Here is a 24,918-nt window from a genome sequence, read left to right as displayed (position 1 = left end):
TTTAATGAAAAAACTTTAGGTAGATTAAAATAAAAATAAGTTTTTAAAGTATTTCCAAATATAAATATAAATATATATATATATATATATATATATATATATAATACATATATTAGACCATAGAAATATTAAATTACATTTTATTAATTCTTATAAAAAATATAAATATATTTTTATTAATACAACAATATATGTATATAAAATTAAAATAAAAATCATATTTTTAAATGATACAAAAAATAATTTATAAAAAAAAATAACATACTATATGAAAATGCTAATTATAATATAATAAAATGAATATCTTCTCTTCAAAAAAAAAAAAAATATATATATGTGTATGTATCAATTTAATATTTGTAGATATAGTGCTAATTTTATTATTTGTTTATTCCATTATAATATGTTAACTCTTCAAATTTCTTTCTTTATTTTTTTCCCTTTTTCTTTGAATTATTTTTAATTGATTTAAATGTCTTAAGAGTTTTGGCACTATATTTCTCACTTGTCATAACAGGTTTGAGAGCTACATAGGAATAAGGTAATAATTTATTCTTTTTAATAATATCTCCTTTACCTTTTTTAGATTTATATATATCTTTATGTGCTGTAATAAAGTGATCATTCTTTGGTTTGTTTTTCTTGGATTTATTATTATAAAGTTTAAATTTGTTATGTATATTTTGTTTTTCACATATATCATTATATTTTTTACTAATTTCATCATAATGTTTTTTCTTTTTGTTATTTGAAAAAGAATTATCATCTTCTAAACGAATAATTATTTTCCCATCATTATTCATATGGACATTTTCTTCTTGATCTGAATCGATATAATAATCATCTTCTTTCATATTTAATTTAGATTTATTTTTTTTTTGTTTCATGAAAAATTTATCACCGAATAATTCTTTAATTTCATTTTGATTTGTATAAGACATATTTAGATTATTATTTTTTTTCTTTAAAGCTGATTTTTGTAAATCATGTAATAAATCGATAATATAAGGATTGTATTTTATTGATTTAGTATTTTTATTTTTTTTACCTTTTATTTTATTCTGTTGTTGTTTTTTATTTAAATGAAGTTCATCCAAAATGTCTTTAACAAAGACAGTTTCTTTTTCACCCCTATATTTATGTAATCCTTCCAAAAAATTGGTAATTACATTATTATTTTTATATTTTGTACTTTTCTTTATTTTTTTCATTGACATTATTTTATTTGCTTTATCACCTTTAGTAGATGTTCCATTTATTTTTACGTTCAACCTATTTATGTCTTCATTTAAATTTTCTTCATCATCCATATCTGATGAAAATTGTGTAGATATATTATCAGATACAATTGATGATTCATCATTTGATGATGATGAAGATATATATCCATTTTTAACTTTCTTGAAATTTTTCTTTTCATTTGAAATATTTTTTTTATACTTCCCATCTTTAACATTAAATGTATCAACATCTTCCTCATCATTAATTATCTTTTTGGTAATTTTATTCTTTTTTATCATATTATTAAATATTTTTCTACTTGATTTAGATAAATAATTTATAAAATCGTCATGCTCTAAAAGTTCATATAATTTAAAAAGTATTTTTTCAATAAGAAACACATAAGCTTTATTTTGCGATATATTATTAATAAGTTTCATTAACTCTTTCATATTGTTTAATATAATATCTTCATTAAAAACATATATACATGTCAATAAATATTTTATAAAAACTTTTAATAAGTTCTTTTCACTTGCATTCGATAATATTAAACATATACTAAAAAGCTGTACCTGATATTCATATTCAATTTTATAATTTTTTATTAATAAATATAAAATATATGTAGATATCTTTTTACAATTAGCTTCTTCTAAAACTAATCCAGGGGTAACATGAAAAAGAAATTCTTTAATATTACTTTTTCCTATATCTACTAAATGTTTAAATAATTCATTTTTTTTTAATTTACTTGTAACCTTCTTATTTATAAAAAATAACGATTTCATTATGATAGGTAAAATTTCATAAAACAATGAATGTGTATAAGACACATCTAACTTTTTACATTCTTTTAAATAAAATGTTAAACTATTTAAATAGGAATAAAATTTCTTCATATATTTATTTATATTATAATGAGTAACATATTCAAAAAATTGAAGAATACTTTCTTTTCTCATTAATGTTGGTAAATTTTGTTCCAATATTTTATTATCTATATATATACCATTCAAAATAGATAATTCATTTTTATTTAGATGATTATCATCTTTTTTGGAATATACATTCTTATTATTATTATTATTATTATTATTTAGAGATGTACACATATTTACATCAGGATGATTTAACATGTCATTATTTATATTTTCATCTATTATATTATCATGATCCTTGTGTGATGTAACCAATCTTTCATTTTTTTTTTTTAAAAGGATATTTCCAAAATATTTAAACAAAACAGCTATATTGTCAAATAACAAAATTCTTACAAATTTCAATTTTTCCATATCTTCTTTTAAACCTTTCTTAATTTTAATATTTTTTAATTTATCTACATGTAATAATGTTTGATTTCTCTTTTTTTTAAATGCACTTTTGATTACTCCTTTTTTGTTTTTCATAAACACTTCATTATTTCTTCCTTTTATAGTTTTTTTTTTGGAACCAGTAAAATTATCAATACCTTTTAAAGATATCGAATTTATTGATTCTTGATTTGTTAATAAAGCATCTTTTTCATTAATATTATTGACATTGGTATGATCTCTTAGTGTCTTCGCATTTTGACAATACAATTTTTCTGACACATTAATACTTTTCATCTGTTTAGGCTTACTCTTTTTTTTATTTAATTTATTTAAATTTGTATATTTCATTTCATAAATAACATTTATCATATGTATCAATTTTTGATAATATACAGAGCACATGTTAATTTGATGCAAGTTAAAAAATGGTATAAATATTTTTATAGATGTCAACAAACTAATTAAAGAAAATATCTCCTTTTCAATTTCGTTTCTTAATATAAGTTGTTCTAGTATTGTTAGCATTTCATTAAAATCGGTATCCTTAGAAAAGTATAGACATAACTGTATAAGATTTGAAAATGTACCTACTACCATATGTACATTTATATTATTATTATTATTATTATTTATATTATCATTTATATTATCATTTATATTATCATTTATATTATTATTTATATTTGATATAAATTTCTGTTCAAAACTATATGACACTACTGATATAAATCTAGGTATAAAAAGTTTTAATAAATTATCCGCTATGTTATTTAAGAAATAAATATTTTTTTGAATATTTATTTGGGTATATTTACATTGTGTATTTTTAATTTTATTTTCTTTCTCATTCGATAAAAGAAATATCATTTTTTTCTCTCCTTCATTTATTTTTAAGGTTGACAAAAAAAGCCTTTGAAAAAAATATATAAAATTTGGTAATAAATTAAAATCATTGCAATTTATAAATTTTGCTATTAATACATATAAATCTTCTATATTCGTAGATAAAAAATAATATAAATTCATACAATCATTTAAACATGAAGCAAAATGATTTAATACATTTTTTATATACACCATATATTGCTTTTTTTTTATTGTATGTTCTTCTTCTTTTTCATATAAATCTATGTAAAAAATTAATAGGGGATAAAAAAAATTCATCAAAAATTTAAAATTTCCACCATAATATAAGTTGTTACTATCTTTAATAATTTTATTTAATAAAAATATATCTTTTGCTAATAACTCTTTATGAGTAAAAAAAAAGTACTCATCCAAAAAATAATCTAACCCTAAAATACGGTATGAAATACATAGACAATTTATTAAGGAGCTTCGATATGTATTATTTATATTGTTTAATAAAAAGGATTTGTATTCGTTTGAGAAATCTAAATCGAGTAATTTAATAATGCCCGTTATATTATCATTCTGAATATGGTTATTATATTGATGAATTTGTCCATTTATGTGTCCATTTGTTTGTCCATTTATGTGTCCATTTGTTTGTCCATTTATGTGTCCATTTGTTTGTCCATTTATGTGTCCATTTGTTTGTCCATTCATTTGTCCATTCATTTGTACATCCACCTTTTGATCATGTTTCATTTGAAAATATGATTTACCATAAACAGAATTTTCACCATTTATTTTGATATCCTCTTTATTATTACTATTTTTCACATAATCATCAGATATTATTAACATATATAAACTCCATATCCTTCTAATTAATTTGGAATAAATATTTTTATGCTTATTATTAAACTTTTGTACAAATATATAAAATTCCTCATTTAATTCATTACCTTTTTCTTTATATAAATGAATAATAATATTTTCATAAAACGTTAACACTTCCTGGATACATAAAAATAGTAATGGATGTATTACAAAATTTTGAAGGGTTAATAAATTATTAAGTAAATTAAAGGCATTTACAACAATAAAATAAGAATATTCATAAGAAGATATCTTTAAAAAATTAAAAGAAAAATATAAAAGAATCATGTGCTTATGTATCACATGTGTAGAATTTAATATATTATAAACATTTATAAATATATTTTGTGTTAACACATTCATATTATCTTTTACTTCTTTAATTTCTTTTTCGATATTCATATCAACTTTATCATAAAATGTCACAATCATATTTTTTAAAAACGATATATTATTATATATTTTTTCATTCATTATACTTTTATTCATATTAAGTTGGTTGTGCGTGTTTCTTTTATTGGATACATTTAAAGTTAGCTTATCCAATAAATTTATATCATTCATATTATCATCATAACTATAATCATTCATATTATTATTATTGTATATATTATTTATATAATTACTTTGATTATAATTTTGTGATAAAAATGGGTCACTCTCATTCATATTATTATAGGATTCATTTAACATGTGCCCATTATTTTTATTAACACTTAATGAGGTATCCTTCTCATTTGTAGATGTATCAAAATTTACCAACACATTTGAACTTTCATGCACCTTTTTTAATAATGAAAATAATAAAATTACATATTTTGATTTAATTAAGGAGCTCATTTTTTTTTGGGAAAGGAAAAATTGATTTTTATTTTTAAAGAATATTAAAATCCATCGTAACACAAAATAATTAAAAATCATATAATTTTCATCATAAGAATTATAATTATCTTTTAAATTAATAAGGTGATTAATTATTTCAAAATATAAAGTAAAAAATTCATCTTCATCTACAATATTTATTAAATTAGTATATTCTTTTTTATTATTTTTATTATGAATATTTGAATCATTTTGTTTTCCACTTTCATATTCTTTTTGGTATATATTAAAAATAGAACAGAAGAAAAATAAAAACTTCACTTTGTAAACATATGGAATAATAAATATAACTGATTTTATTAGATGAATAAATTTACATAAACCTTGAAAATTCTTAGTAAATTTTATAATATTTAAATTTTTATATATATAATCTAAAAAAGTATCTACTTTATATTTTGAACAAATATTAATATTTTCATCTTTTTCATCTTTTATATTATCAGCAGTGAAACCTAATTCTTCAATTTTCATTAAAACATTTTCATGATCTATACATTTTTTCATAACATCATAAAGAATTCGATAACTTAATTGTTGCAATATTTTATTATCTTTATCACAAAATAAACAACGTTTTATGATATCCTCTTCTTCTATATCTTCCTTCCCATATAGCTTTACTTTTAAATTTTCATCTTCACCTATAAATTCATTAATTTCTACTTTCTTCGTTTTATTTTCATATTTCTCTTTATTAAGATATTTTATTATCGAATTAGTAATAAAATCATTTTCTATATAATCTTTCTTATCCTTAAATTTCTCATATTTCTTTTTAATAAATTTATTCTTCTTCAAACTTCCCAAGACCTTTTTCTTACAAATTTTAAACTTATCCATTTAAATAAAAAAAAATACAATAAATAGAATATAAACACAAAATAAACACAAAATAAACACAAAAAGAAGCAAAATATTTATATAAACGTACGTTTATTTACTCAAATTTTATAAAAATATACTAATAAGAAGTAATAAAATAAAAACATGAAAAGGAAATATATAAATTTATATGTTATAAAAAAAAAAAAAAAAAGGGTATATATTTTTCTCTCACATATATATTATATATTTATTAACATTTATTTTTATATAATTTTAAAATTATATCATTTTTATATAATTATAATTTCCTTCCTAAAAAAATATTTTAAGATAATATAAATAAGAAAATAAAAAATAGATTAAAGAATTAAAAATATTATATTATATATATATATATTATATTATAATAATCATTAATTAAAAATATGCAATTTTATAAATATATTCATATGAATAAACCTTCATATTTTTATCCAAAGTGATGATCAAAAAAAAAAAAAAAAAAAAAAATATTTTTCATTATAAATATTAATATATATAATATATTACTATAATATTTATATAATATATATATATTAATATTACATATATATTTTTCTATTGTATAGGGAAAAAAAAATAAGCCTATATCATTATATTTATATTAATATTATAATTTATTACAATGCAATATATATGTTATTTATATATATGTATAATAAGCCCTGTTTTTTTGTAATACGCAATATAGAATTGTTTCTATATAAATAACATATATATTAACCATTAATATATATAAATATTTTTTCCTTATATTGTTGTCATTATATAAATAAAATATATTTGAACATATAATTATTAGAAACTCTTTTTCTACAATTTTTTTGAATATGTTATATTCATTTATAAATTTAAAAAATAACTTATATAAAGGTGTTTATAAAATTAAAATTAAGTATTGTATATTTTTAAATTTATTTTTTTATTTTTCTGAGAATTTTAATTTTTCTTTTCTTTTTATATGAAAAAAGTGTGAAATATGAAATATGAATAATTACCTTGAGTATTACTTTTTTTCTTTTTAAAATAATATAAAAATTATCAAATATATAATTTAAAAAATGTATTATAAAATGTTAGAATATACGAAATTAAAAATAGGATGTATAAAATATGTGAACTAATATATATATATATATATATATAATATATTTATATATTAATTATAAACATATAGAGAAGGATATGATGTCAAGTTTATAATATAAATTAATTACAAATCCAGACGCATATTTATTAAATAATATATTTATATAAAAACATATTACTACAATGAAGTTTTCTTCATGGAGTATATTATATAGAAAGGAAAATATATGTTAGTATTATTATTATATATTATATATATATATATAATTTTAAAATTAATAGTAATATATATTATGTATAATTTAGATAAATCCTATATTATATTTGTCTGAATTTATTATTTTTATTAGATCCTTATTTTATTTATTTATTTTTTTTTTTTGTGCATATTATTTTTATTACTACGTAATATATATTTATATATATATATTAAACTATTTTTATTGGGAATGATTTTTATATGTCTTTATTTTGTATATAATACAAAAAATTAATACTTTAATGTGCATATTTTTTATATGTTATATTTATTTATTTTTAATTTAAGTTCATATTAAAAATAAATTCCCTGATAATATATACGTACGATATTATTTATATTTATATTTATATATGTTTTTCTTTAATGGTACTTATTACAAGAAAAAAAAAAAAATTTTAAACGGTTTACTTATGGGGTTTGTAACAGTACTGAATGTTCTTACACTTTTAAGATATTATTAAAAGAATAAATAAATAAATATATATAAATATATATAAATATATATATATATATATATATATATATATTTATATGTTTTATTCATTTATTTATATGATATGAATACTTAAATATCATATATTATATATATTTTTTTTTTTTTTTTTTTTTTTCTGTGAACTTATAGTTCTTATGTGTATATGCATTAGAACATATAAAATATGTAATATAAATTTCTTGATTTTTTTTAACTTAATATATTTTTTTGGCTTTATACAAGAAAAAAAATATATATATATATATAATATATATGTTTTTTTGTGTATATTTTTTATGTGAATAAAAGAAAATATATAAATGTATATTTATTAAATTAGTAATTTTACTTATAAAAGATATATGTAGCCATTTGTATTTTTTACTTGATTTTATTTTTTGTTATTACGAATTATATTTCATATATTATTATCCTTTTTTTGTATTTATCTTTATATATATATATATATATATATATATATATATATAATTATCTCCTTTTTGTATTAAAAAAAAAAAAAAAAAAAAAAAAAGATGAAAGGGTATAATTATTTGTTCTTATTTGTTAGTTTAATACTCGTTTTCATTAAATCGAGCTTTGGATTATATACTAATGTACCCGAAATTGAAACAGTTGATGACCCTAAAAGATTAGAAGAATTATTAAGTTTAAAAAAAGTTTATCTTGTTCAGTTTTATGCTACATGGTGTAGAGTTTCAAGAGGTTTTTCGAACGATTTCATCAATATAGCAAAAACATTAAAAGATGATGTTAAATTTATAGCTATAAAAAATGAAAATATATTAAATGAATACAAGATCACTGAATATCCAACAATGCAATTAATATTTGGAAATGAAAATAATACTAAAAAAGAAGTAGAAAAGTTTGATGGAAAATATAAAATCAAAGATGTAGTTTCTTTTATATATGAAGGTATTAAAAATTATCGTTTAAAAGAATTAAATATAGATACATCAAAAAAAAGTTCTTACAAAAAAAAATCTAAAGGTAAAAACAATGGGAAAGTAATTATTTTAAATGATAGTAATTTCGATCAAAATGTTATACAAAATGATGATAATGTATGGTTTGTCTTTTTCTATGCTCCATGGTGTGGCCATAGTAAACCTATACATCCAATGTTTGATGAACTAGCTAAAAAAGTAGCTCATTTGAAAAATGCCAAAATAGCTAAAATTGATGCTACAGTAGAACAAAGAACAGCACAAACATATCAAATAAATCATTATCCATCTTTTAGATTATTTCCATCAGGAAATAAAAAACCTCATACTGCAATTGATTATAATGATTCAAGAACTGTTGATGATTTACATCATTTCTTTCTAAAATATTATGTTGAAAAAAAAGAATTAATTCAATTAACATCACAACAAGTTTTTGATGAATTCTGTGAAAAGGATGTCTGTCTTTTAGCTCTCTTACCAAATAAAGAAGATACAGAACCTTCATATTTTAAATCATATGTTCATATATTAAGTAATGTTATTAAAGACGTGAACCACTTACCAGTTACATTATTATGGACCCAAGCAGGTGATCAATTAGATATAGTTCAAAAATTAAATTTAACATTTGGTTTCCCAACAGTTATTGCTTTAAGTTTTTCAAAAAATGTTTTTTCTATACTTAAAGGTAATTATTCTGAACAATCCATAAAAAATTTTATTACACAAATGATGATGGGAAAATCATCTGTAGATAATTTAGTACCATTTAAAGTAAAAAATGTTCCAAAGTTTTCTTTTAACTCTTCTAATGATATAAATACCGAATTGTAATATCTTAGAAATTATATCTCTAGGAACAGGAAATATATTAAATATATATAAAATGGACCCTTACAAAGGTTTGATAAATTAATAATAATTAATAGTTCTTCAATTTTTATAGATATTAAGTTGTAACTTTAATACAAATTTGGAATATATAAAAATTGTGTATATTAAAATATATATATATATATATATATATATAGGTATATATTTACTTTTATATTGTTTTATTTTTTTTTTTTATTTTATTTAATTTTTTTTTCTTGTATGATTCTATAAGTGCACCAAATTTTATATTAAATTTTTTAAAGCTAATAATGATTTACAGTTTAATATATAAATTTTGCAATATACCTTCAAAAAAAAAAAAAAAAAATATAAAAAAATAAAAAAATATATATAAATTACCCACACAGACATATATATATTTTTACATTATTATATGAATAAAGTTTTTATTTTAATTAAATATTAATTTATGAAACTGAACCATTATATATTAATATATATAGTTTAAAACTATAATTTATAAAAATATACAAATATAAATAAATAAATAAATAAAAATATTATATATATATATATATATATAATATTCTTTTTTTTTTTTTTTTTTTTTTTTTTTTTTTTTTTTTTTTGGGTTCTAATTTTTCAAATTTTTAGAAGCATAAATAAATTTTTGATATATGCTAAAATATATCCCATATTTGCAAATATATATATATATATCTACACTTCTACATATATATATTATATATTATGTTCGATTTCAATTGTTGTATATACTAATAAACGTATATACATACACAAACATATATATATTAAATAATTTAATATTATATATATATATATATATATACATATTATTTTATTTTAATACAAATAATATATGAAACTTCATGTAAGCATATTATGCGTTATCTTTATTTTCTTCAGCTTTATTTTCATTATTTGGTTGTTCTTGTTGGGCTCCTTGTTGAGCATTATTTTTGTACATTTCTTGTGATATGGCCCATGATTTTTCTTGTAACTGCTTAGTGGCATCTTTAATAGAATCTAAATCATCAGATGTCAATTTTTCTCTCAATACTGTAATTTTTTGTCTTAATTCATCTTTATCAGAATCGGAAATTTTATCTTTGAAATCTTCCAATTGTTTTTCAGAACTATAAATAAGTGTTTCAGCTTCGTTTTTAGAATCAGTTAAGTTTTTCTTAAGTTGATCTTTTTCTCTGTTTAATTCAGCTTCTTGAACCATTTTTTCGATTTCTTCCTTGCTTAAACCACCACTACTTTGTATAGTAATTTGTTGTTTTTTGTTGGTCATTTTATCAATAGCTGATATATTAATAATAGCATTGGCATCAACATCGAAGGTAACCTCTATTTGTGGTACACCTCTTGGTGCTGGTGGAATACCAACTAAATCAAAAGAACCTAATAATTTGTTATCAATAGCCATTTCTCTTTCTCCTTGGAATACTTTAATGCTAACTTGTGTTTGATTATCAGCAGCTGTAGAAAATATTTGAGACTTTTTGGTTGGAATAGTTGTGTTTCTATTAATCAATTTTGTGAAGACACCACCTAAGGTTTCAATACCTAAAGATAAGGGAATAACATCTAATAAAAGTAAATCTTTAATTTCACCTTTTAATACACCTCCTTGTATAGCAGCACCTAAAGCAACAGCTTCATCTGGATTCACACCTTTTGATGGATTATTTTGGAAAATTTGTTTAACAGTGTCTGTTACCTTTGGCATTCTAGTCATACCACCAACTAATATAATCTCATTGATTTCTTCTTTTTTAACATTTGCATCCTTAATACATTTTTCACATGGTTCAATAGTTCCTTTTAATAAATCGTGACATAATTCTTCTAATTTAGCTCTTGTTAATTTTATTTGTAAATGTTTTGGACCTGTTTGGTTAGCTGTAATGAAAGGTAAGTTAATTTCTGTTTGAGTTTTACTAGATAATTCAATTTTGGCTGTTTCAGCTGCTTCTCTTAATCTTTGTAAAGCTAACTTGTCATTTTTTAAATCAATATTTTCCTTTTTCTTAAATTCAGAAATGAAATATTCTAATATTCTTTGATCAAAGTCTTCTCCTCCTAAGGATGTATTACCGTTGGTAGCCTTAACTTCAAAAACACCACCCAAAATTTCTAAAATAGAAATATCAAATGTACCACCTCCTAAATCATATACAGCAATAACTTTACCATCACTCTTTTCTAATCCAAATGCTAAAGCAGCAGCAGTTGGTTCATTAATAATTCTTAAAACATCTAAACCTGCAATTTTACCAGCATCTTTTGTGGCTTGTCTTTGTGAATCATTAAAATAAGCTGGTACTGTAATTACAGCTTGATGAACTTTTCTTCCTAAATAATTTTCAGCTGTTTCTTTCATTTTTTCTAAAACACATGCACCTATTTGACTTGGGGAGTATTTCTTTCCCTGTGCTTCAATCCAAGCATCGCCATTAGATGCTCTAACAATTTTATATGGTAGATTTTTTTGCTCCTTTTTAGTAGCATCTTCATCATATTTTCTACCTATAAATCTTTTTGTTGCATATACTGTATTCTCAGGATTTGTTATAGCTTGCCTTTTTGCAACTATACCAACTAACCTTTGATTATCATTTGTAAAGGCAACAACAGATGGGGTGGTTCTAAATCCTTCTGAATTTTCTATAACCTTTCCTTGTTTACCTTCCATTATAGCTACACAACTGTTAGTGGTACCTAAATCAATACCTATGATATCTCCAGAAGCTCTATTGCGATTTATCTTGCTTGTACACAAAGAGCGAATCTTTTCATTTAATAAATTATTCTTTACACATCTTTCGAGGATTTTTACAATGTTCTTTTTATTGAGTGATGCCATTTTAGCTCTACTCTAAAAAACTGATAAAAAAAAAAAAAAATAAAATAATAAATAAATAAATAAATAAATATATATATATATATATATATATATATGTTATATAAATAAAAAAAAGCATATGCACATAAATATGCGTTCAATTAATAAATTATTAAATATAATAAAAGTTATTATGTAATTATAATAATAGGAACATATATATAAATTACTTTCATATAAATACAAATAAAAAAAAAAAATTTCACTTTTTGATAAGTTCAATATTTCAAAAAAAAAAAATATCCATAAAAATTATTTTACATACATATATATAGATACATGTTATAATTATATAAATTTTATATTATATAAAATACAGTCATTAATATAACACACTTTTAAATTAAAAGAAATATGTATATATTTATATATATATATATATATATTATATTCTTATAATATCCACACCATATAATTCTTACTTTCAATTTTATATATAAATCCTTGTATTAACAAAAATATGTTAAAAACTTTATTTAAATTTAAATTATACAAATATTTAAATTTTGAAGCTTTCTTCTTATATTACATAATATATACTAATATTATTTTACTTTTATTTATTATTATATATTACAAATCTATATAAAATATGAAGTAGTTATTTATATAATTGTGAAAATATAATTAAATGATTATTTATAAAAAAATAAAAAATATATTTTATATTAAATATAGTTATATGAAAAAATATATATAAATATAGAGATTATAAAATATATATTATCATATATATAAAATTAAATATTATTATATATATATTATTTTTTTTTTTTTCAATTTTTAAATAAAATTAAATCTTATACTTTTTCTTTATTTCCTTATATATACATTTATAAATATTATTATTATTATTATTATATATATAATATATATAAAGGTATAATATAAAACAAAAGGTGCTTTTTTTTTTTTTTTTTTCCCTTTTTTTTATATTATAAAATATATTGAGTTATAAATATTGATTTTTTTTATGTAAATGAAAGTATATATACCTACATAACATAATATTATGTTGCAATTTTTAAAAGTATATTATAAAATATATCCTATGAAATATGTAAAACATATATTATATATAAATATATTATATATATATATATATATAGATAAGTATAAATTTTTCGTAAATTAAGAAGGCATATTATCCAATTAATTTAAAGAAGAAGAAAAAAAAAAAAAAGAACTTAAACAGAAATATATAATATATATATATATTAATTTATAATATAAAATTTAGAAATTCTCATAATCAAAATTTTCTATATAGAGAATATATTTTACATACATGTACGTAAATAATATATTACTTAAATATGTGCGCATTTTTTTTTTTTTTTTATAATATATATATATAATATATAATACATTTGAGTATATTAATAATATAAATTACGTACATTATTTTTTAACGAGTAAAATATATTATTTTAATGGGGCGATTTTCTTTATTTATATAATTTTATAAAATCCAAAAAAATATGAAAGAAGTTACATAAGTAATAACACAACATCATAATAAGAAAAAAATAATAATGAATAAAATAAAATTAAAATGTATGTTATTCATATAATAATTTTATTCGAATTTTTTCATTTTTACTTTTTTATTTTTAATATTTAAGTTTTCCTTTATGTTAAGTTTTTATATATATATATATATATATATTTTTTTTATTTTTATGAGGAAAAAAAAAATAATAATAAATAAATGATTAAATGGAAATATGACCATTTACATTATATGTGAAAAATATGAAGCATGCAGTACTTTAAAATTATATGTCCCCATAATAATATATACAAAAAAAAAATAATAAAATAAAATAACATAATTAAAAATACATTTATAAATATATATATATTCATATAATTATCTATTGAGAAAAAATATTTTCATTAAGATATAAAGAGAGAGGGTAAAATTCAATATAAGAATTATGTATTAATATAGAAAAAATAAATAAATACTCCGAAAAATTAAATACACATATAATATAATATATTTATTAATCCTTTCTATATAAATTTTTTTATATATTAACAAAAAATAGAAAATGTATTTAAAACCAAATATTATCATATTAAATGTGTTATCTCATAGGTGATAATATGATTCTTATTTATATAAGAAATGATATTTCACGGTTAATATAATACTGAAAAAAAATATAAAAATAACTTTACATATACTACATTATCAAAATCTTCTATTTTTCTTATAAATAATATATATATATATATATATATATATATATTATTTATTTGGTATATGCTATATAATAGTTAACATGAAAAGAAATAAATATGAATGTGTATATTGTTCTTTTAGGATAACGAATTTTTCATAACATAAAAATAATAATAATTTTATAAAAATTGTCTTCTTTTTTAAAAGGTTTTTTTTTTTTTTATTAAAAACGATTAGTTACATTAAATATAAATCAAAGATATTTATATTAAAAAAATAAGGATATATAAATAAATATATACATCTTAAAAATGAATAACAACAAAAAAAAAAAAAAAAAAAAAAAAAAAAAATGAAATATATCAATAATATTGGTTTAAAAAATTAAACAATATCTACAAATAAATATTGTGTATAAATTAAATTTTGTATACAAATATATAATTTGAACATGAAAGCGATATTATGACAATTATAAAAATATGCCTTTTATAACAAAAAAAGAAAAAATGAAAAAAAAAAATAAAGGAAATGTAAATAAAATGAAATAAACAAAATAGATATAATAAAATAAGCATATATATATATATATATATATATATCCTAATATTGTAAGAAGTGCAGTTTTTATTATACAAGATCTTCTTTTAAACCCTTTGAACATGAACAAAAAAAGTTTTTCCATATAATTCCAAGTTCATATTATTTTTCATTATTTTATTCATAATATCATAAAAAGAATCAATATAATCAAGAAGTTTTTTTTCGTTATTATTAAATATAACTTCTTTTTCTAAAATAATTCTCATATTTTTGGTTACATTGACTTTATATTTGTTGTTAATTAATTGCATGTTGAGCATTTCATATGAGACTTCATAAATTTTAATTACTCCTATTTTATTTTTCATTAAATCATAATTTGTATCTTGCTTGACTTCTGAAGAAATTAAATAGTGTACATTTTTATTTTTATTATCTAAAGAAAGTAATAATCCAAATTTTATTATATCATCATCAATTGGTACTATTTCATGATATCCATATTTTGATGTAGCAAAAATAACTTTGAAATAAATTATGGAGTCGTAATAATAGGATAAGGGTAAAAATTGAATATCTCCTTTTAAGAAATAGGAAACATGAAAATTGAAATCAATACCATACATTAATAAATGTTTATATCTTGAATGATATACTATATGTGTTTTTAAATTTTCAAAGAAATTATATTCTTCATTATATTTTTTTATCATAAAATTATTAAAAAAATCATATTCTTTTTCATTATCCAAAAATTGTTTTAAATGTATTTTCTTTAAATCATCTAATGTTTTTGATCTTGATAATTTAAATATTTCTTCTTTAAAAGTTCCTATATATACAAATAATATTTTATCATCAACCATTTTATTCTTTATATGTTCTTTTACATATTTTTCCATACAAGAATAATAATTTCCCCATGGACAAATTCCAGCTTCATTTAATTCCATATTTAATGTCTCAAAATAAGGATATAAAAATGTCTCTACATGAACTCCTTTCGATTTCATAATTAAATAATCACGTCCATAAAATGAATCATAAAAATAATTCTGATGAATACTATTACTATCTGTACCTCCAATTCTAGTACTACTTACGTTATTCATATATCGCTTTTGTGATTTTAATGCTCCCAAAATATAATTCATATCTGGTACTGCATATAATATATTATCCTTAATCCATCTGGTAACATCTTCATATTTTATTGAATCCATATTATCATATATTTTTAAAATTTCTTCTTCATCAACTTCGAATACGTTAATATTTTGTATATTCTCATTATTATCATTTTCTAGTTTATCCTTACAACATGAATTATATAAATTATTTATTATAGGTATCCTCCATAAATATTTTAAATTTGAACTTTCAAATATGGATAACACATTATTTTTATTTTCATTTGAGCCGTCACAATTATTTTCACACAACATTTTATATTCATCTTCAAATTCATTTTCATATTCATTTTCATAATCATTTTCGTATGTACTTTGAAATTCATTCTCAAATTCATTTATATCATCAACTGTATTGCTTAGTTTTATTTTATTAGATTTTTTTTTTTCATTTAATAATTTAATTGATTCTTCAATTGATGTTATAGTTGGCTCATCATTTTTGTCCTCATCTTTTACATCACTTTTGTCGTCATTTTTATTTTCATTTTTATCTTCATCTTTTACATCACTTTTGTCGTCATTTTTATTTTCATCTTTCACATCACTTTTGTCGTCATTTTTATTTTCATCTTTCACATCACTTTTGTCTTCATCTTTTAAATCATTTTTATCTTCATCTTTTACATCATTTTTATCTTCATCTTTTACATCATTTTTATCTTCATCTTTTACATCATTTTTATCTTCATCTTTTACATCATTTTATCATCTTCATCTTTTACATCATTTTTATCTTCATCTTTTACATCATTTTTATCTTCATCTGTTACATCACTTTTGTCTTCATCTTTCACATCATTTTTATCTTCATCTGTTACATCACTTTTGTCTTCATCTTTCACATCATTTTTATCTTCATCATTTACATCATTTTTATCTTCTTCCTTTACATCATTTTTATCTTCATCATTTACATCATTTTTATCTTCATCATTTACATCATTTTTATCTTCATCATTTACATCATTTTTATCTTCTTCCTTTACATCATTTTTATCTTCTTCCTTTACATCATTTTTATCTTCTTCCTTTACATCATTTTTATCTTTATCTTTCACATCATTTTTATCTTTATCTTTCACATCATTTTTATCTCCATCCTTCACCTCATCAGTTCTTTCTTTATTTTCTTTCATACCCTCAATTTGGCCATCAATATTTCCTTTTTTATCCACTTTAGCTTCTGTTAATTCCTTTTCTTGTACATTTTTATTATCCCCTTTATAATTATTTTCTTCATCCTCTATATTTTCATCGTCAATTATTTCTTCACCCTCTTCTATATCTTCAGGATATACATCTTTCTCTAATTTATTACTCATATTAACAATTTGATCACCGGTTTCATTATTTACACTTGTATCTTCATAGTTTTTATCAAAGGTATAAATATATTTATTAAACTGAAAAATAGCATTTCCAAAAAGATTTTTCACACCTTCTATATAACTTTTTATAGTAGGTTTAAATATATAATCGTCTGTAACATTATCAATTTTTTTTTCCATTTTTTCTGTATATTTGGTAATTTCATCATTTAGATCAGTATATCCTTCTTTTGCACCTTCTTTAACATCCATTGATTTTTCTTTTATCCATGGACTATTATTATTATTATCATCATATTTGACAAAAAGATCATCAATAAGGTTATTAATATCTCCTTTCTCCAAATGAAAATAAGAATGATTTTCTTTTTTCATGGAAGTTAAGATATTTTCATATTTTGTTGTTTCTATATAATCTAAATGATCAAAATTCGATTTATTCATAAGTTTTAAATCAATTTTGGATGATGGTTCCTCTGATTTTTCTTCTTTCATATTAAAATTCAAATTAATATATTCTTCATTATATAAAAATATAATATGAACATTTTTTGAATATTTATTATTTAAGAAATGTATAATAGAATTGATAGTTTTATTTGGACTGTGAAATGTGACATATTCACTCATATTAATAAAATCAATATTATTTTTTAATAAATTTTCTTTTGATGTATCAATAATACTATTTATATCATCTATATTAAAATCAACATTATATTTTAAATTACTTATCATTCTACTAAAATTCACATTTTCGTTATTTATCCATTCTTCATATTCTTCTACTTTTTTATTAACTAAATTCTCAATTTTTTCAGTAGTTTTATTCATATCTGCAATCATATAAAATATGCTCAATACTATTTTTCTATGCATTTTAGATAATATTTTTGCATTCTTTTCTATATATTTTTCTAATTTTTTCTGAAAATTTTTTACTTCTCTATAAGTATATACATATTCTACTAGTGCATTTTTTACAGCACTATTTAAATCATTACCATATTGTACCATCATTTCATAAAAATTTATATTATTATTTTCTTTTGTTAAATTATAGGTCATGCCTTCAAAATAGCTAATTATAGGAACAGCTGTGTTAAATCGTTCATCCAATGTTTTAAGAAGCATATTTTTCTTACTTTTAATTCCATCAAATGTCGTCTTTATTTTAACACTAAGATCATCACTTTTATTTAACAATTTTATAATTTCAAAAATGTAACTTTTTACTTCTTTAATCTCTTTATAAAATCGAGAATGAAAAACGCTATCTATATCATGAAATACATTGAGAATATTGTCCACGTCTAAAAATTTTATGCAATTTTCATTATTCACAACTTCGTTAAGACCTAAAAAAAAAAAAAAAAAATATATATACATACATATATATATATATATATATATATATATAATTTTATACACATAAAAAACCATTAAAATATATTATAACTTACAATAATCTCTAAAAGATTCGTATAGTAAATCATAATTGTGTTCATTAAATGAATATTTCCTAAATTCCAAATTCTTTATATCATTATTTTCTTCTATTTTAAAGTCATCAACATTGTTCTTGAAGATTTTATCAAATATACCCATAACATCATCTAAATTAAAATTATAATTCAAAGTATCTGTTAAACTTTTATTCAATATTTTGTCTGGGACATTTCTAGGTATATTTGAAGATTCACCCAAAGAAATTAAACAATAATATATTATTATACCCTTAATTACATTCATATTTTAAAACAGATACACCAAAAAAAAAAAAAAAAGAAAAAAAAAAAAAAAAAAATTAAATGTATTGAAAATATATTATATATATATATATATATATATATATATAGATATTATACATATATTTTTTTCTTCCTTTTCTTCTTTATCTTCATTTTCTTTTTCTTATTTTTTTTCCTTTTGAATGATTTTTAATTTCTTGTTCATAAGAATTTTTCATTTTTAAGATATTTATTTATTCTTCCATTTTATATTTAAAAAAAAAATTAATATAATGAAATATTATTTATAATGAAAGATTGAAAAATATTATATAGATCTAGAGAATATTAAAAAAAAAAAAAAAAAAAAAAAAAAAAAAGAGACTTATTAAAAATAAGAAAAATAAATTATATAATAAAACAATGAACAAATAAACATATATATATTTATATATTATATAATATATTTAATAATATTCTTATAATAAAAAAAATTTTAATAATGAAAATCATATGTATTTTTATAATAAGAGATAAAAAAAAAAAAAAAAAAAAAAAAAAAAAAATTCCATTTTATATGCATATATATATTTAACATATATATTTTCATAATTATATATATCATAGATTATATTTATATATGGTCTCTTAAAATAAAACAAAAAATGATGCACTTATTATTTTATCATTTTGTTTATTTAATTTATTTTTTTGATCAATTCTAAATATTTTTAATTTTTTTTAATAATGTGATACATTCAAATAAAATATATAATTTTTTTATTAGTCATAATTTTGAAAAGATAAAAGAAATTAATCATATTATATATTTCCTACAATATTATTAATTAATATGCGAGATTATTATTAAATAAATAAAATATAAAATAAGGTTGGGAATACAAATATTATAAACATTATATATAATAATACATATTTTATATCATATATATTACATAATTTCATTTTCAAAAATAAAAGAAAATTTTCTTTGGCATATATTAAATATTTATTAGTATTTATTTAGAACAAAATTTATTGAAAGTTTTTTAAACTGATATATTTTTTTTTTATAGGGCTTTAAAAAAAAAAAAAAAAAAAAAAAAAAATCTTAATAAATAAATAAAAACATATACATATATATATATATAAACATAATAATACATATTATGAAAAACATAATTATATAATGATATTTCACAAATAATACAATGGAAATATGTATATAATATTAAATATTTTTTTTTTTTTTTTTTGCACAAAAAAAAAATAAATATTATAGTTACATATTTAGAAACATTTAAATATGTACAACTTATATATAATAATTATTATTTTATACTTTAAAAATAAAACTACAATTTTTAAAAAGGTGTTAATAAAATATACAAGTTTTTTTTTTTTTTTTTTTTTTTTTTTTTTTTTTTAAATGATAATTTTTATACATTTCACATAAGTGTATAATTATTATGCCTTTTTGACAATATTTGTAATACACTCCAAATGGAAGGTGTGAGGGAACATATCAACAAAGGCCATATTTTTAATTTTCAATGTTTCATTTAAGAATAATATATTTGTTACATTCTTTATTAATGTAATAGGGTTACATGAGACATAAATAATTTGATTGATTAAATGATGAGCACTTAAAATGTTGAGAACACTATTAGCTATACCATTTCTAGGTGGATCTATAATACATATAATATTTGCATTATTTGTTTCTATATTTTTAATTTCTTTTGAAAAAAATTCTTCAACTCTTCCATGAAGAAATTTATAATTTTTAATATTATTCATATTAGCATTTTTATTTGCACTAATTATGCTACTTTCACAAATATCTATACCAATTATATGAACATCATTTCTTTTCAATATATTAGATGCACAAATACTTATGGTACCTGTACCACAACATAAATCGAATATATAATTTTTGACTCCTTCTTTTATATTTATATAATCAATAACTCTTTTATATAATATTTGACAACTATCACGATTTACTTGAAAAAAACATGAAGGTGTTAATAAAAATTTATTGTCTAAAATGGTTTCTTCTAAATATTCCATTCCCCATAAATGTTCATTTAAGGATTGGTCAAAGGAATCATTTGGACTCTCATGTTCTTGTATATATATGGATAGAACTTTAAAGTTACAGAAATATTTAGGTGTATCATCTTTGTTTTTACTTAGCCTGTTTATTAATAATCTTTTTATTTCTTTTTTTTTTTTACAATCAAGAGTATAAGTTTGAACAGTGATCATTAGTTCGTTCTTGCTGTTCATACGCACAACGAGTAATCTCCAAACGCCTAAGGAAAAAAAAAAAAAATATATACATATATAGAAAAAAAATATAAGTGAATATATATATGTATGTATTTTTTAACACACACATATATATACATATATATATACATATATATATAAATATATATATAAATATATATATATATATTGTACCCGTTTTATAGACACGATCAAATACAGGCAAATTGGATTCCTTTATTATAGACTTCATTTCTTGTACAACTTCCTTCATGGCTGGATGAATATGTATACATTGATCAACATTTTTAACTATTGGATTTAAATAATATGATTGTTTTTGTTTTTTGTTTCTTAGTTTTGTACTATGTGTTTCATTAATTGGTGAAACATTATTACTTATATTGTTTTCACTAAAATTACAATTATTATCTTCACTTGAATTTTTATCAAGATTATCATCTTTTATACATGTTTTCATTTTGCCTACAACAAAACCAATTTCTACATTTTGATTTTCATCATATGATATAGTAAATTCACATTTATTTCTATAATGAATGGTTCCTTCATAATTTGGATATAATGGTTCATCTACTTGTATATCATATTGTTTCATTTTATCATTTAATGATGTTTCTCTTGTAATTGAACTATTTTTTTTTATATCTGTTAATACTGTTTTATTAATACAATTATCTTTACTGGTTTGATTTTTTTTATTTTGTTTTTGTTCATAATAATCTTGTATATTATTTAAATCAATTTCTTCATTAATTATATTGGATTCCATATCTCCAAATAGAATATTTTGTTTCATCCATTTACTTTTCAAATTAAATAAAATTTGATCTTTACATTTTTTTAAAAAGTTATGTTTGATAATTATTTGTTCTTGATATGGATATTTATAAAATGGTGTAACATAATTTTCAATACTTTTAAATTTTTCTTCTTTATTTATTTTTATAATACTTTGTAAATCTAAAAATTCTTTATCATCATTATTTTGTTTTTGCCTAATATTATAATTATATTTACTATTATTATTATTATTGTCATTATTATTACTACTATTATATAAATCATCTTTTTTAAATTTTTTCCTATCACCTTCAGTACAATCATAATAATTATTTGTATCATTATTATTATTATTATATGATTGGAATTCTCCATATTTATCATTATTAACACTTAAAAATTTTATATCATCGTCATATGTATTGTTTACATCATTCTTTTCATATTTTTCATCATTCATATTATAGTTCAATTTATTTTCTTCATTAAATTTCCTTTTTTTTCTTAAAATATTATTATTCTGTTTATTATATACTCTATTAATCTTAATAAGTGATAAACTATCATCACTATAAAAACGTTTATTTTCTATCAATTTCTCAAATGTTCTTAAATCATCATAAGTTTTAAATCTTATATATGCCAATGGTTTATTTCTAGGAATATAGGTATCATAGAAAGTAGCTTTAATATTTTTTCGTAACCATTTATTTAAACTTTTCTTGTTCATATATTTTAAAGTATAACTAAAAATACTTAATACATTACTTCTAATTAATTTTGTATTTATATGTTCTCTATTTAATATATTCGTATAATTATTTATAGACAAATGAATATTTTTATTCCTAACAGCACTCCTCGTATTCATATCCATAAGTGCTTCCTTATCACTAATATCCATTTTTTCTATTACTCCTTTTCTTTTACTTACGATCTTTTCAATTTTATTATTCAAACTTAACAATTTAAATGAAAAAGTTCTTTTCTTCAAAACAACAGAGTGACAAAAATGAAACCCTTTCTTATTACACAAAAAAAAAAAATGTATTAACAAAAGTGCTAAATAATAAACAAAGAGATATCTACTCATTCAAAAATTATAACTCAATATGTTACATATGTATATTATGATATATATATATATATATATATATAATATATATATATATATATACATATAACATAAAACAAATGACAACATGTCTCACATAAACAAAATATAAGCACAAAAATATATATAACGTAACATAAAATATTTATATAAATGTGTATGATAATTATAGCATAATTATATATTAAGGTAAATACATATATATAATATTCATTTAATGACAATCTTAATATTTTAAAGAAAATAAAAAATAACCTAACAAATAAAGGAGATAAAATATATATATATATATATATAACAAAAGTAACAATAAGAATTAAAAACAAATATATATTATATAATATAAACCATAAATAAATATATATATATATATATATATATATATATATATATAATATATGTATTTTATTTTATTTTATTTATTTATTTATTTATTTTTTTTATTTTTTTTTGGTAAGAACATAAATAAACTATTAACAATATTTATATATAAAATATAATATGTATACTTTAAATATATATAATATTTAATATAATATATTATATTTCTCCTATTTTAAAATAACAAAAAAAAAAAAAGAAAAAAATTATATAAATAAATAAATTAAATAATATAAAATATATTATATATATATATATATATATATATATATATATTTATTAATTACTTATATTTTTATATATTAAACATATATTTTTAATAATATATAACTTAAATATTACATGAATATTATATCATATAAACATTTTTTAAAATAATATATATAAATATATAATATAATGCACTTGAAATTAAAAAAAAAAAAAAAAATTGCCTTCATATATATAATATTTATAAATTTAAATATTATTAAATGCATATATTTTTTTTTATAATTACGATAATAAAATATTATTTATATATATAATATTTATTTATTTATTTTTAAATCCATGTTTAATTATTCAAATTGTACATTTTCAAATATAGCATTATATAAAAAATAGTACGAATCAAAAAATTAGTTTATTTATATATATAAGTATTATTTTATTCTTGTAAATTTTATTATTATGATATATATATATATATATATATATATTTTTTCCTTTCCTTTTATTATGTTTGTATAAAAACTTTTTTATTTTTTAAAATTGAATGAAAAGGTGTATTCTTGA

General features: G+C 18.5%; 5 protein-coding genes across 5 annotated transcripts; 1 reads left to right on the top strand and 4 right to left on the bottom strand.

Moving 5' to 3' along the window:
* Nucleotides 1–428: 428 nt before the first annotated feature.
* Nucleotides 429–5,987, bottom strand: PADL01_1132500 (conserved Plasmodium protein, unknown function; the record flags this gene model as incomplete). Its single annotated transcript, XM_028682798.1, has 1 exon — nt 429–5,987. The coding sequence occupies one exon, from the start codon at nt 5,985–5,987 to the stop codon at nt 429–431; it is 5,559 nt and encodes a 1,852-aa protein (XP_028539040.1).
* Nucleotides 5,988–8,370: 2,383 nt separating this feature from the next.
* On the top strand, nt 8,371–9,642 carry PADL01_1132400 (protein disulfide isomerase; the record flags this gene model as incomplete). Its single annotated transcript, XM_028682797.1, has 1 exon — nt 8,371–9,642. The coding sequence occupies one exon, from the start codon at nt 8,371–8,373 to the stop codon at nt 9,640–9,642; it is 1,272 nt and encodes a 423-aa protein (XP_028539039.1).
* A 904-nt stretch (nt 9,643–10,546) lies between these two features.
* PADL01_1132300 (heat shock protein 70) lies at nt 10,547–12,538 on the bottom strand (the record flags this gene model as incomplete). Its single annotated transcript, XM_028682796.1, has 1 exon — nt 10,547–12,538. One exon carries the CDS (start codon nt 12,536–12,538, stop codon nt 10,547–10,549), a length of 1,992 nt encoding a protein of 663 aa, XP_028539038.1.
* Nucleotides 12,539–15,415: 2,877 nt separating this feature from the next.
* On the bottom strand, nt 15,416–19,584 carry PADL01_1132200 (conserved Plasmodium protein, unknown function; the record flags this gene model as incomplete). Its single annotated transcript, XM_028682795.1, is given in 3 exon segments — nt 15,416–17,191; nt 17,206–19,190; nt 19,296–19,584. 3 exon segments carry the CDS (start codon nt 19,582–19,584, stop codon nt 15,416–15,418), a joined length of 4,050 nt encoding a protein of 1,349 aa, XP_028539037.1.
* A 1,445-nt stretch (nt 19,585–21,029) lies between these two features.
* PADL01_1132100 (RNA (uracil-5-)methyltransferase, putative) lies at nt 21,030–23,739 on the bottom strand (the record flags this gene model as incomplete). Its single annotated transcript, XM_028682794.1, has 2 exons — nt 21,030–21,886; nt 22,038–23,739. 2 exons carry the CDS (start codon nt 23,737–23,739, stop codon nt 21,030–21,032), a joined length of 2,559 nt encoding a protein of 852 aa, XP_028539036.1.
* Between the last annotated feature and the right edge of the window lie 1,179 nt (nt 23,740–24,918).

Source organism: Plasmodium sp. gorilla clade G2 (genome assembly GCF_900097015.1).
Source record: "Plasmodium sp. gorilla clade G2 genome assembly, chromosome: 11".
In the NCBI taxonomy this organism is placed as follows: Eukaryota; Apicomplexa; class Aconoidasida; order Haemosporida; family Plasmodiidae; genus Plasmodium; species Plasmodium adleri (nom. inval.).
Note: the sequence above shows the minus strand (reverse complement) of the source record. Positions and strands in the feature narration are given on the sequence as shown.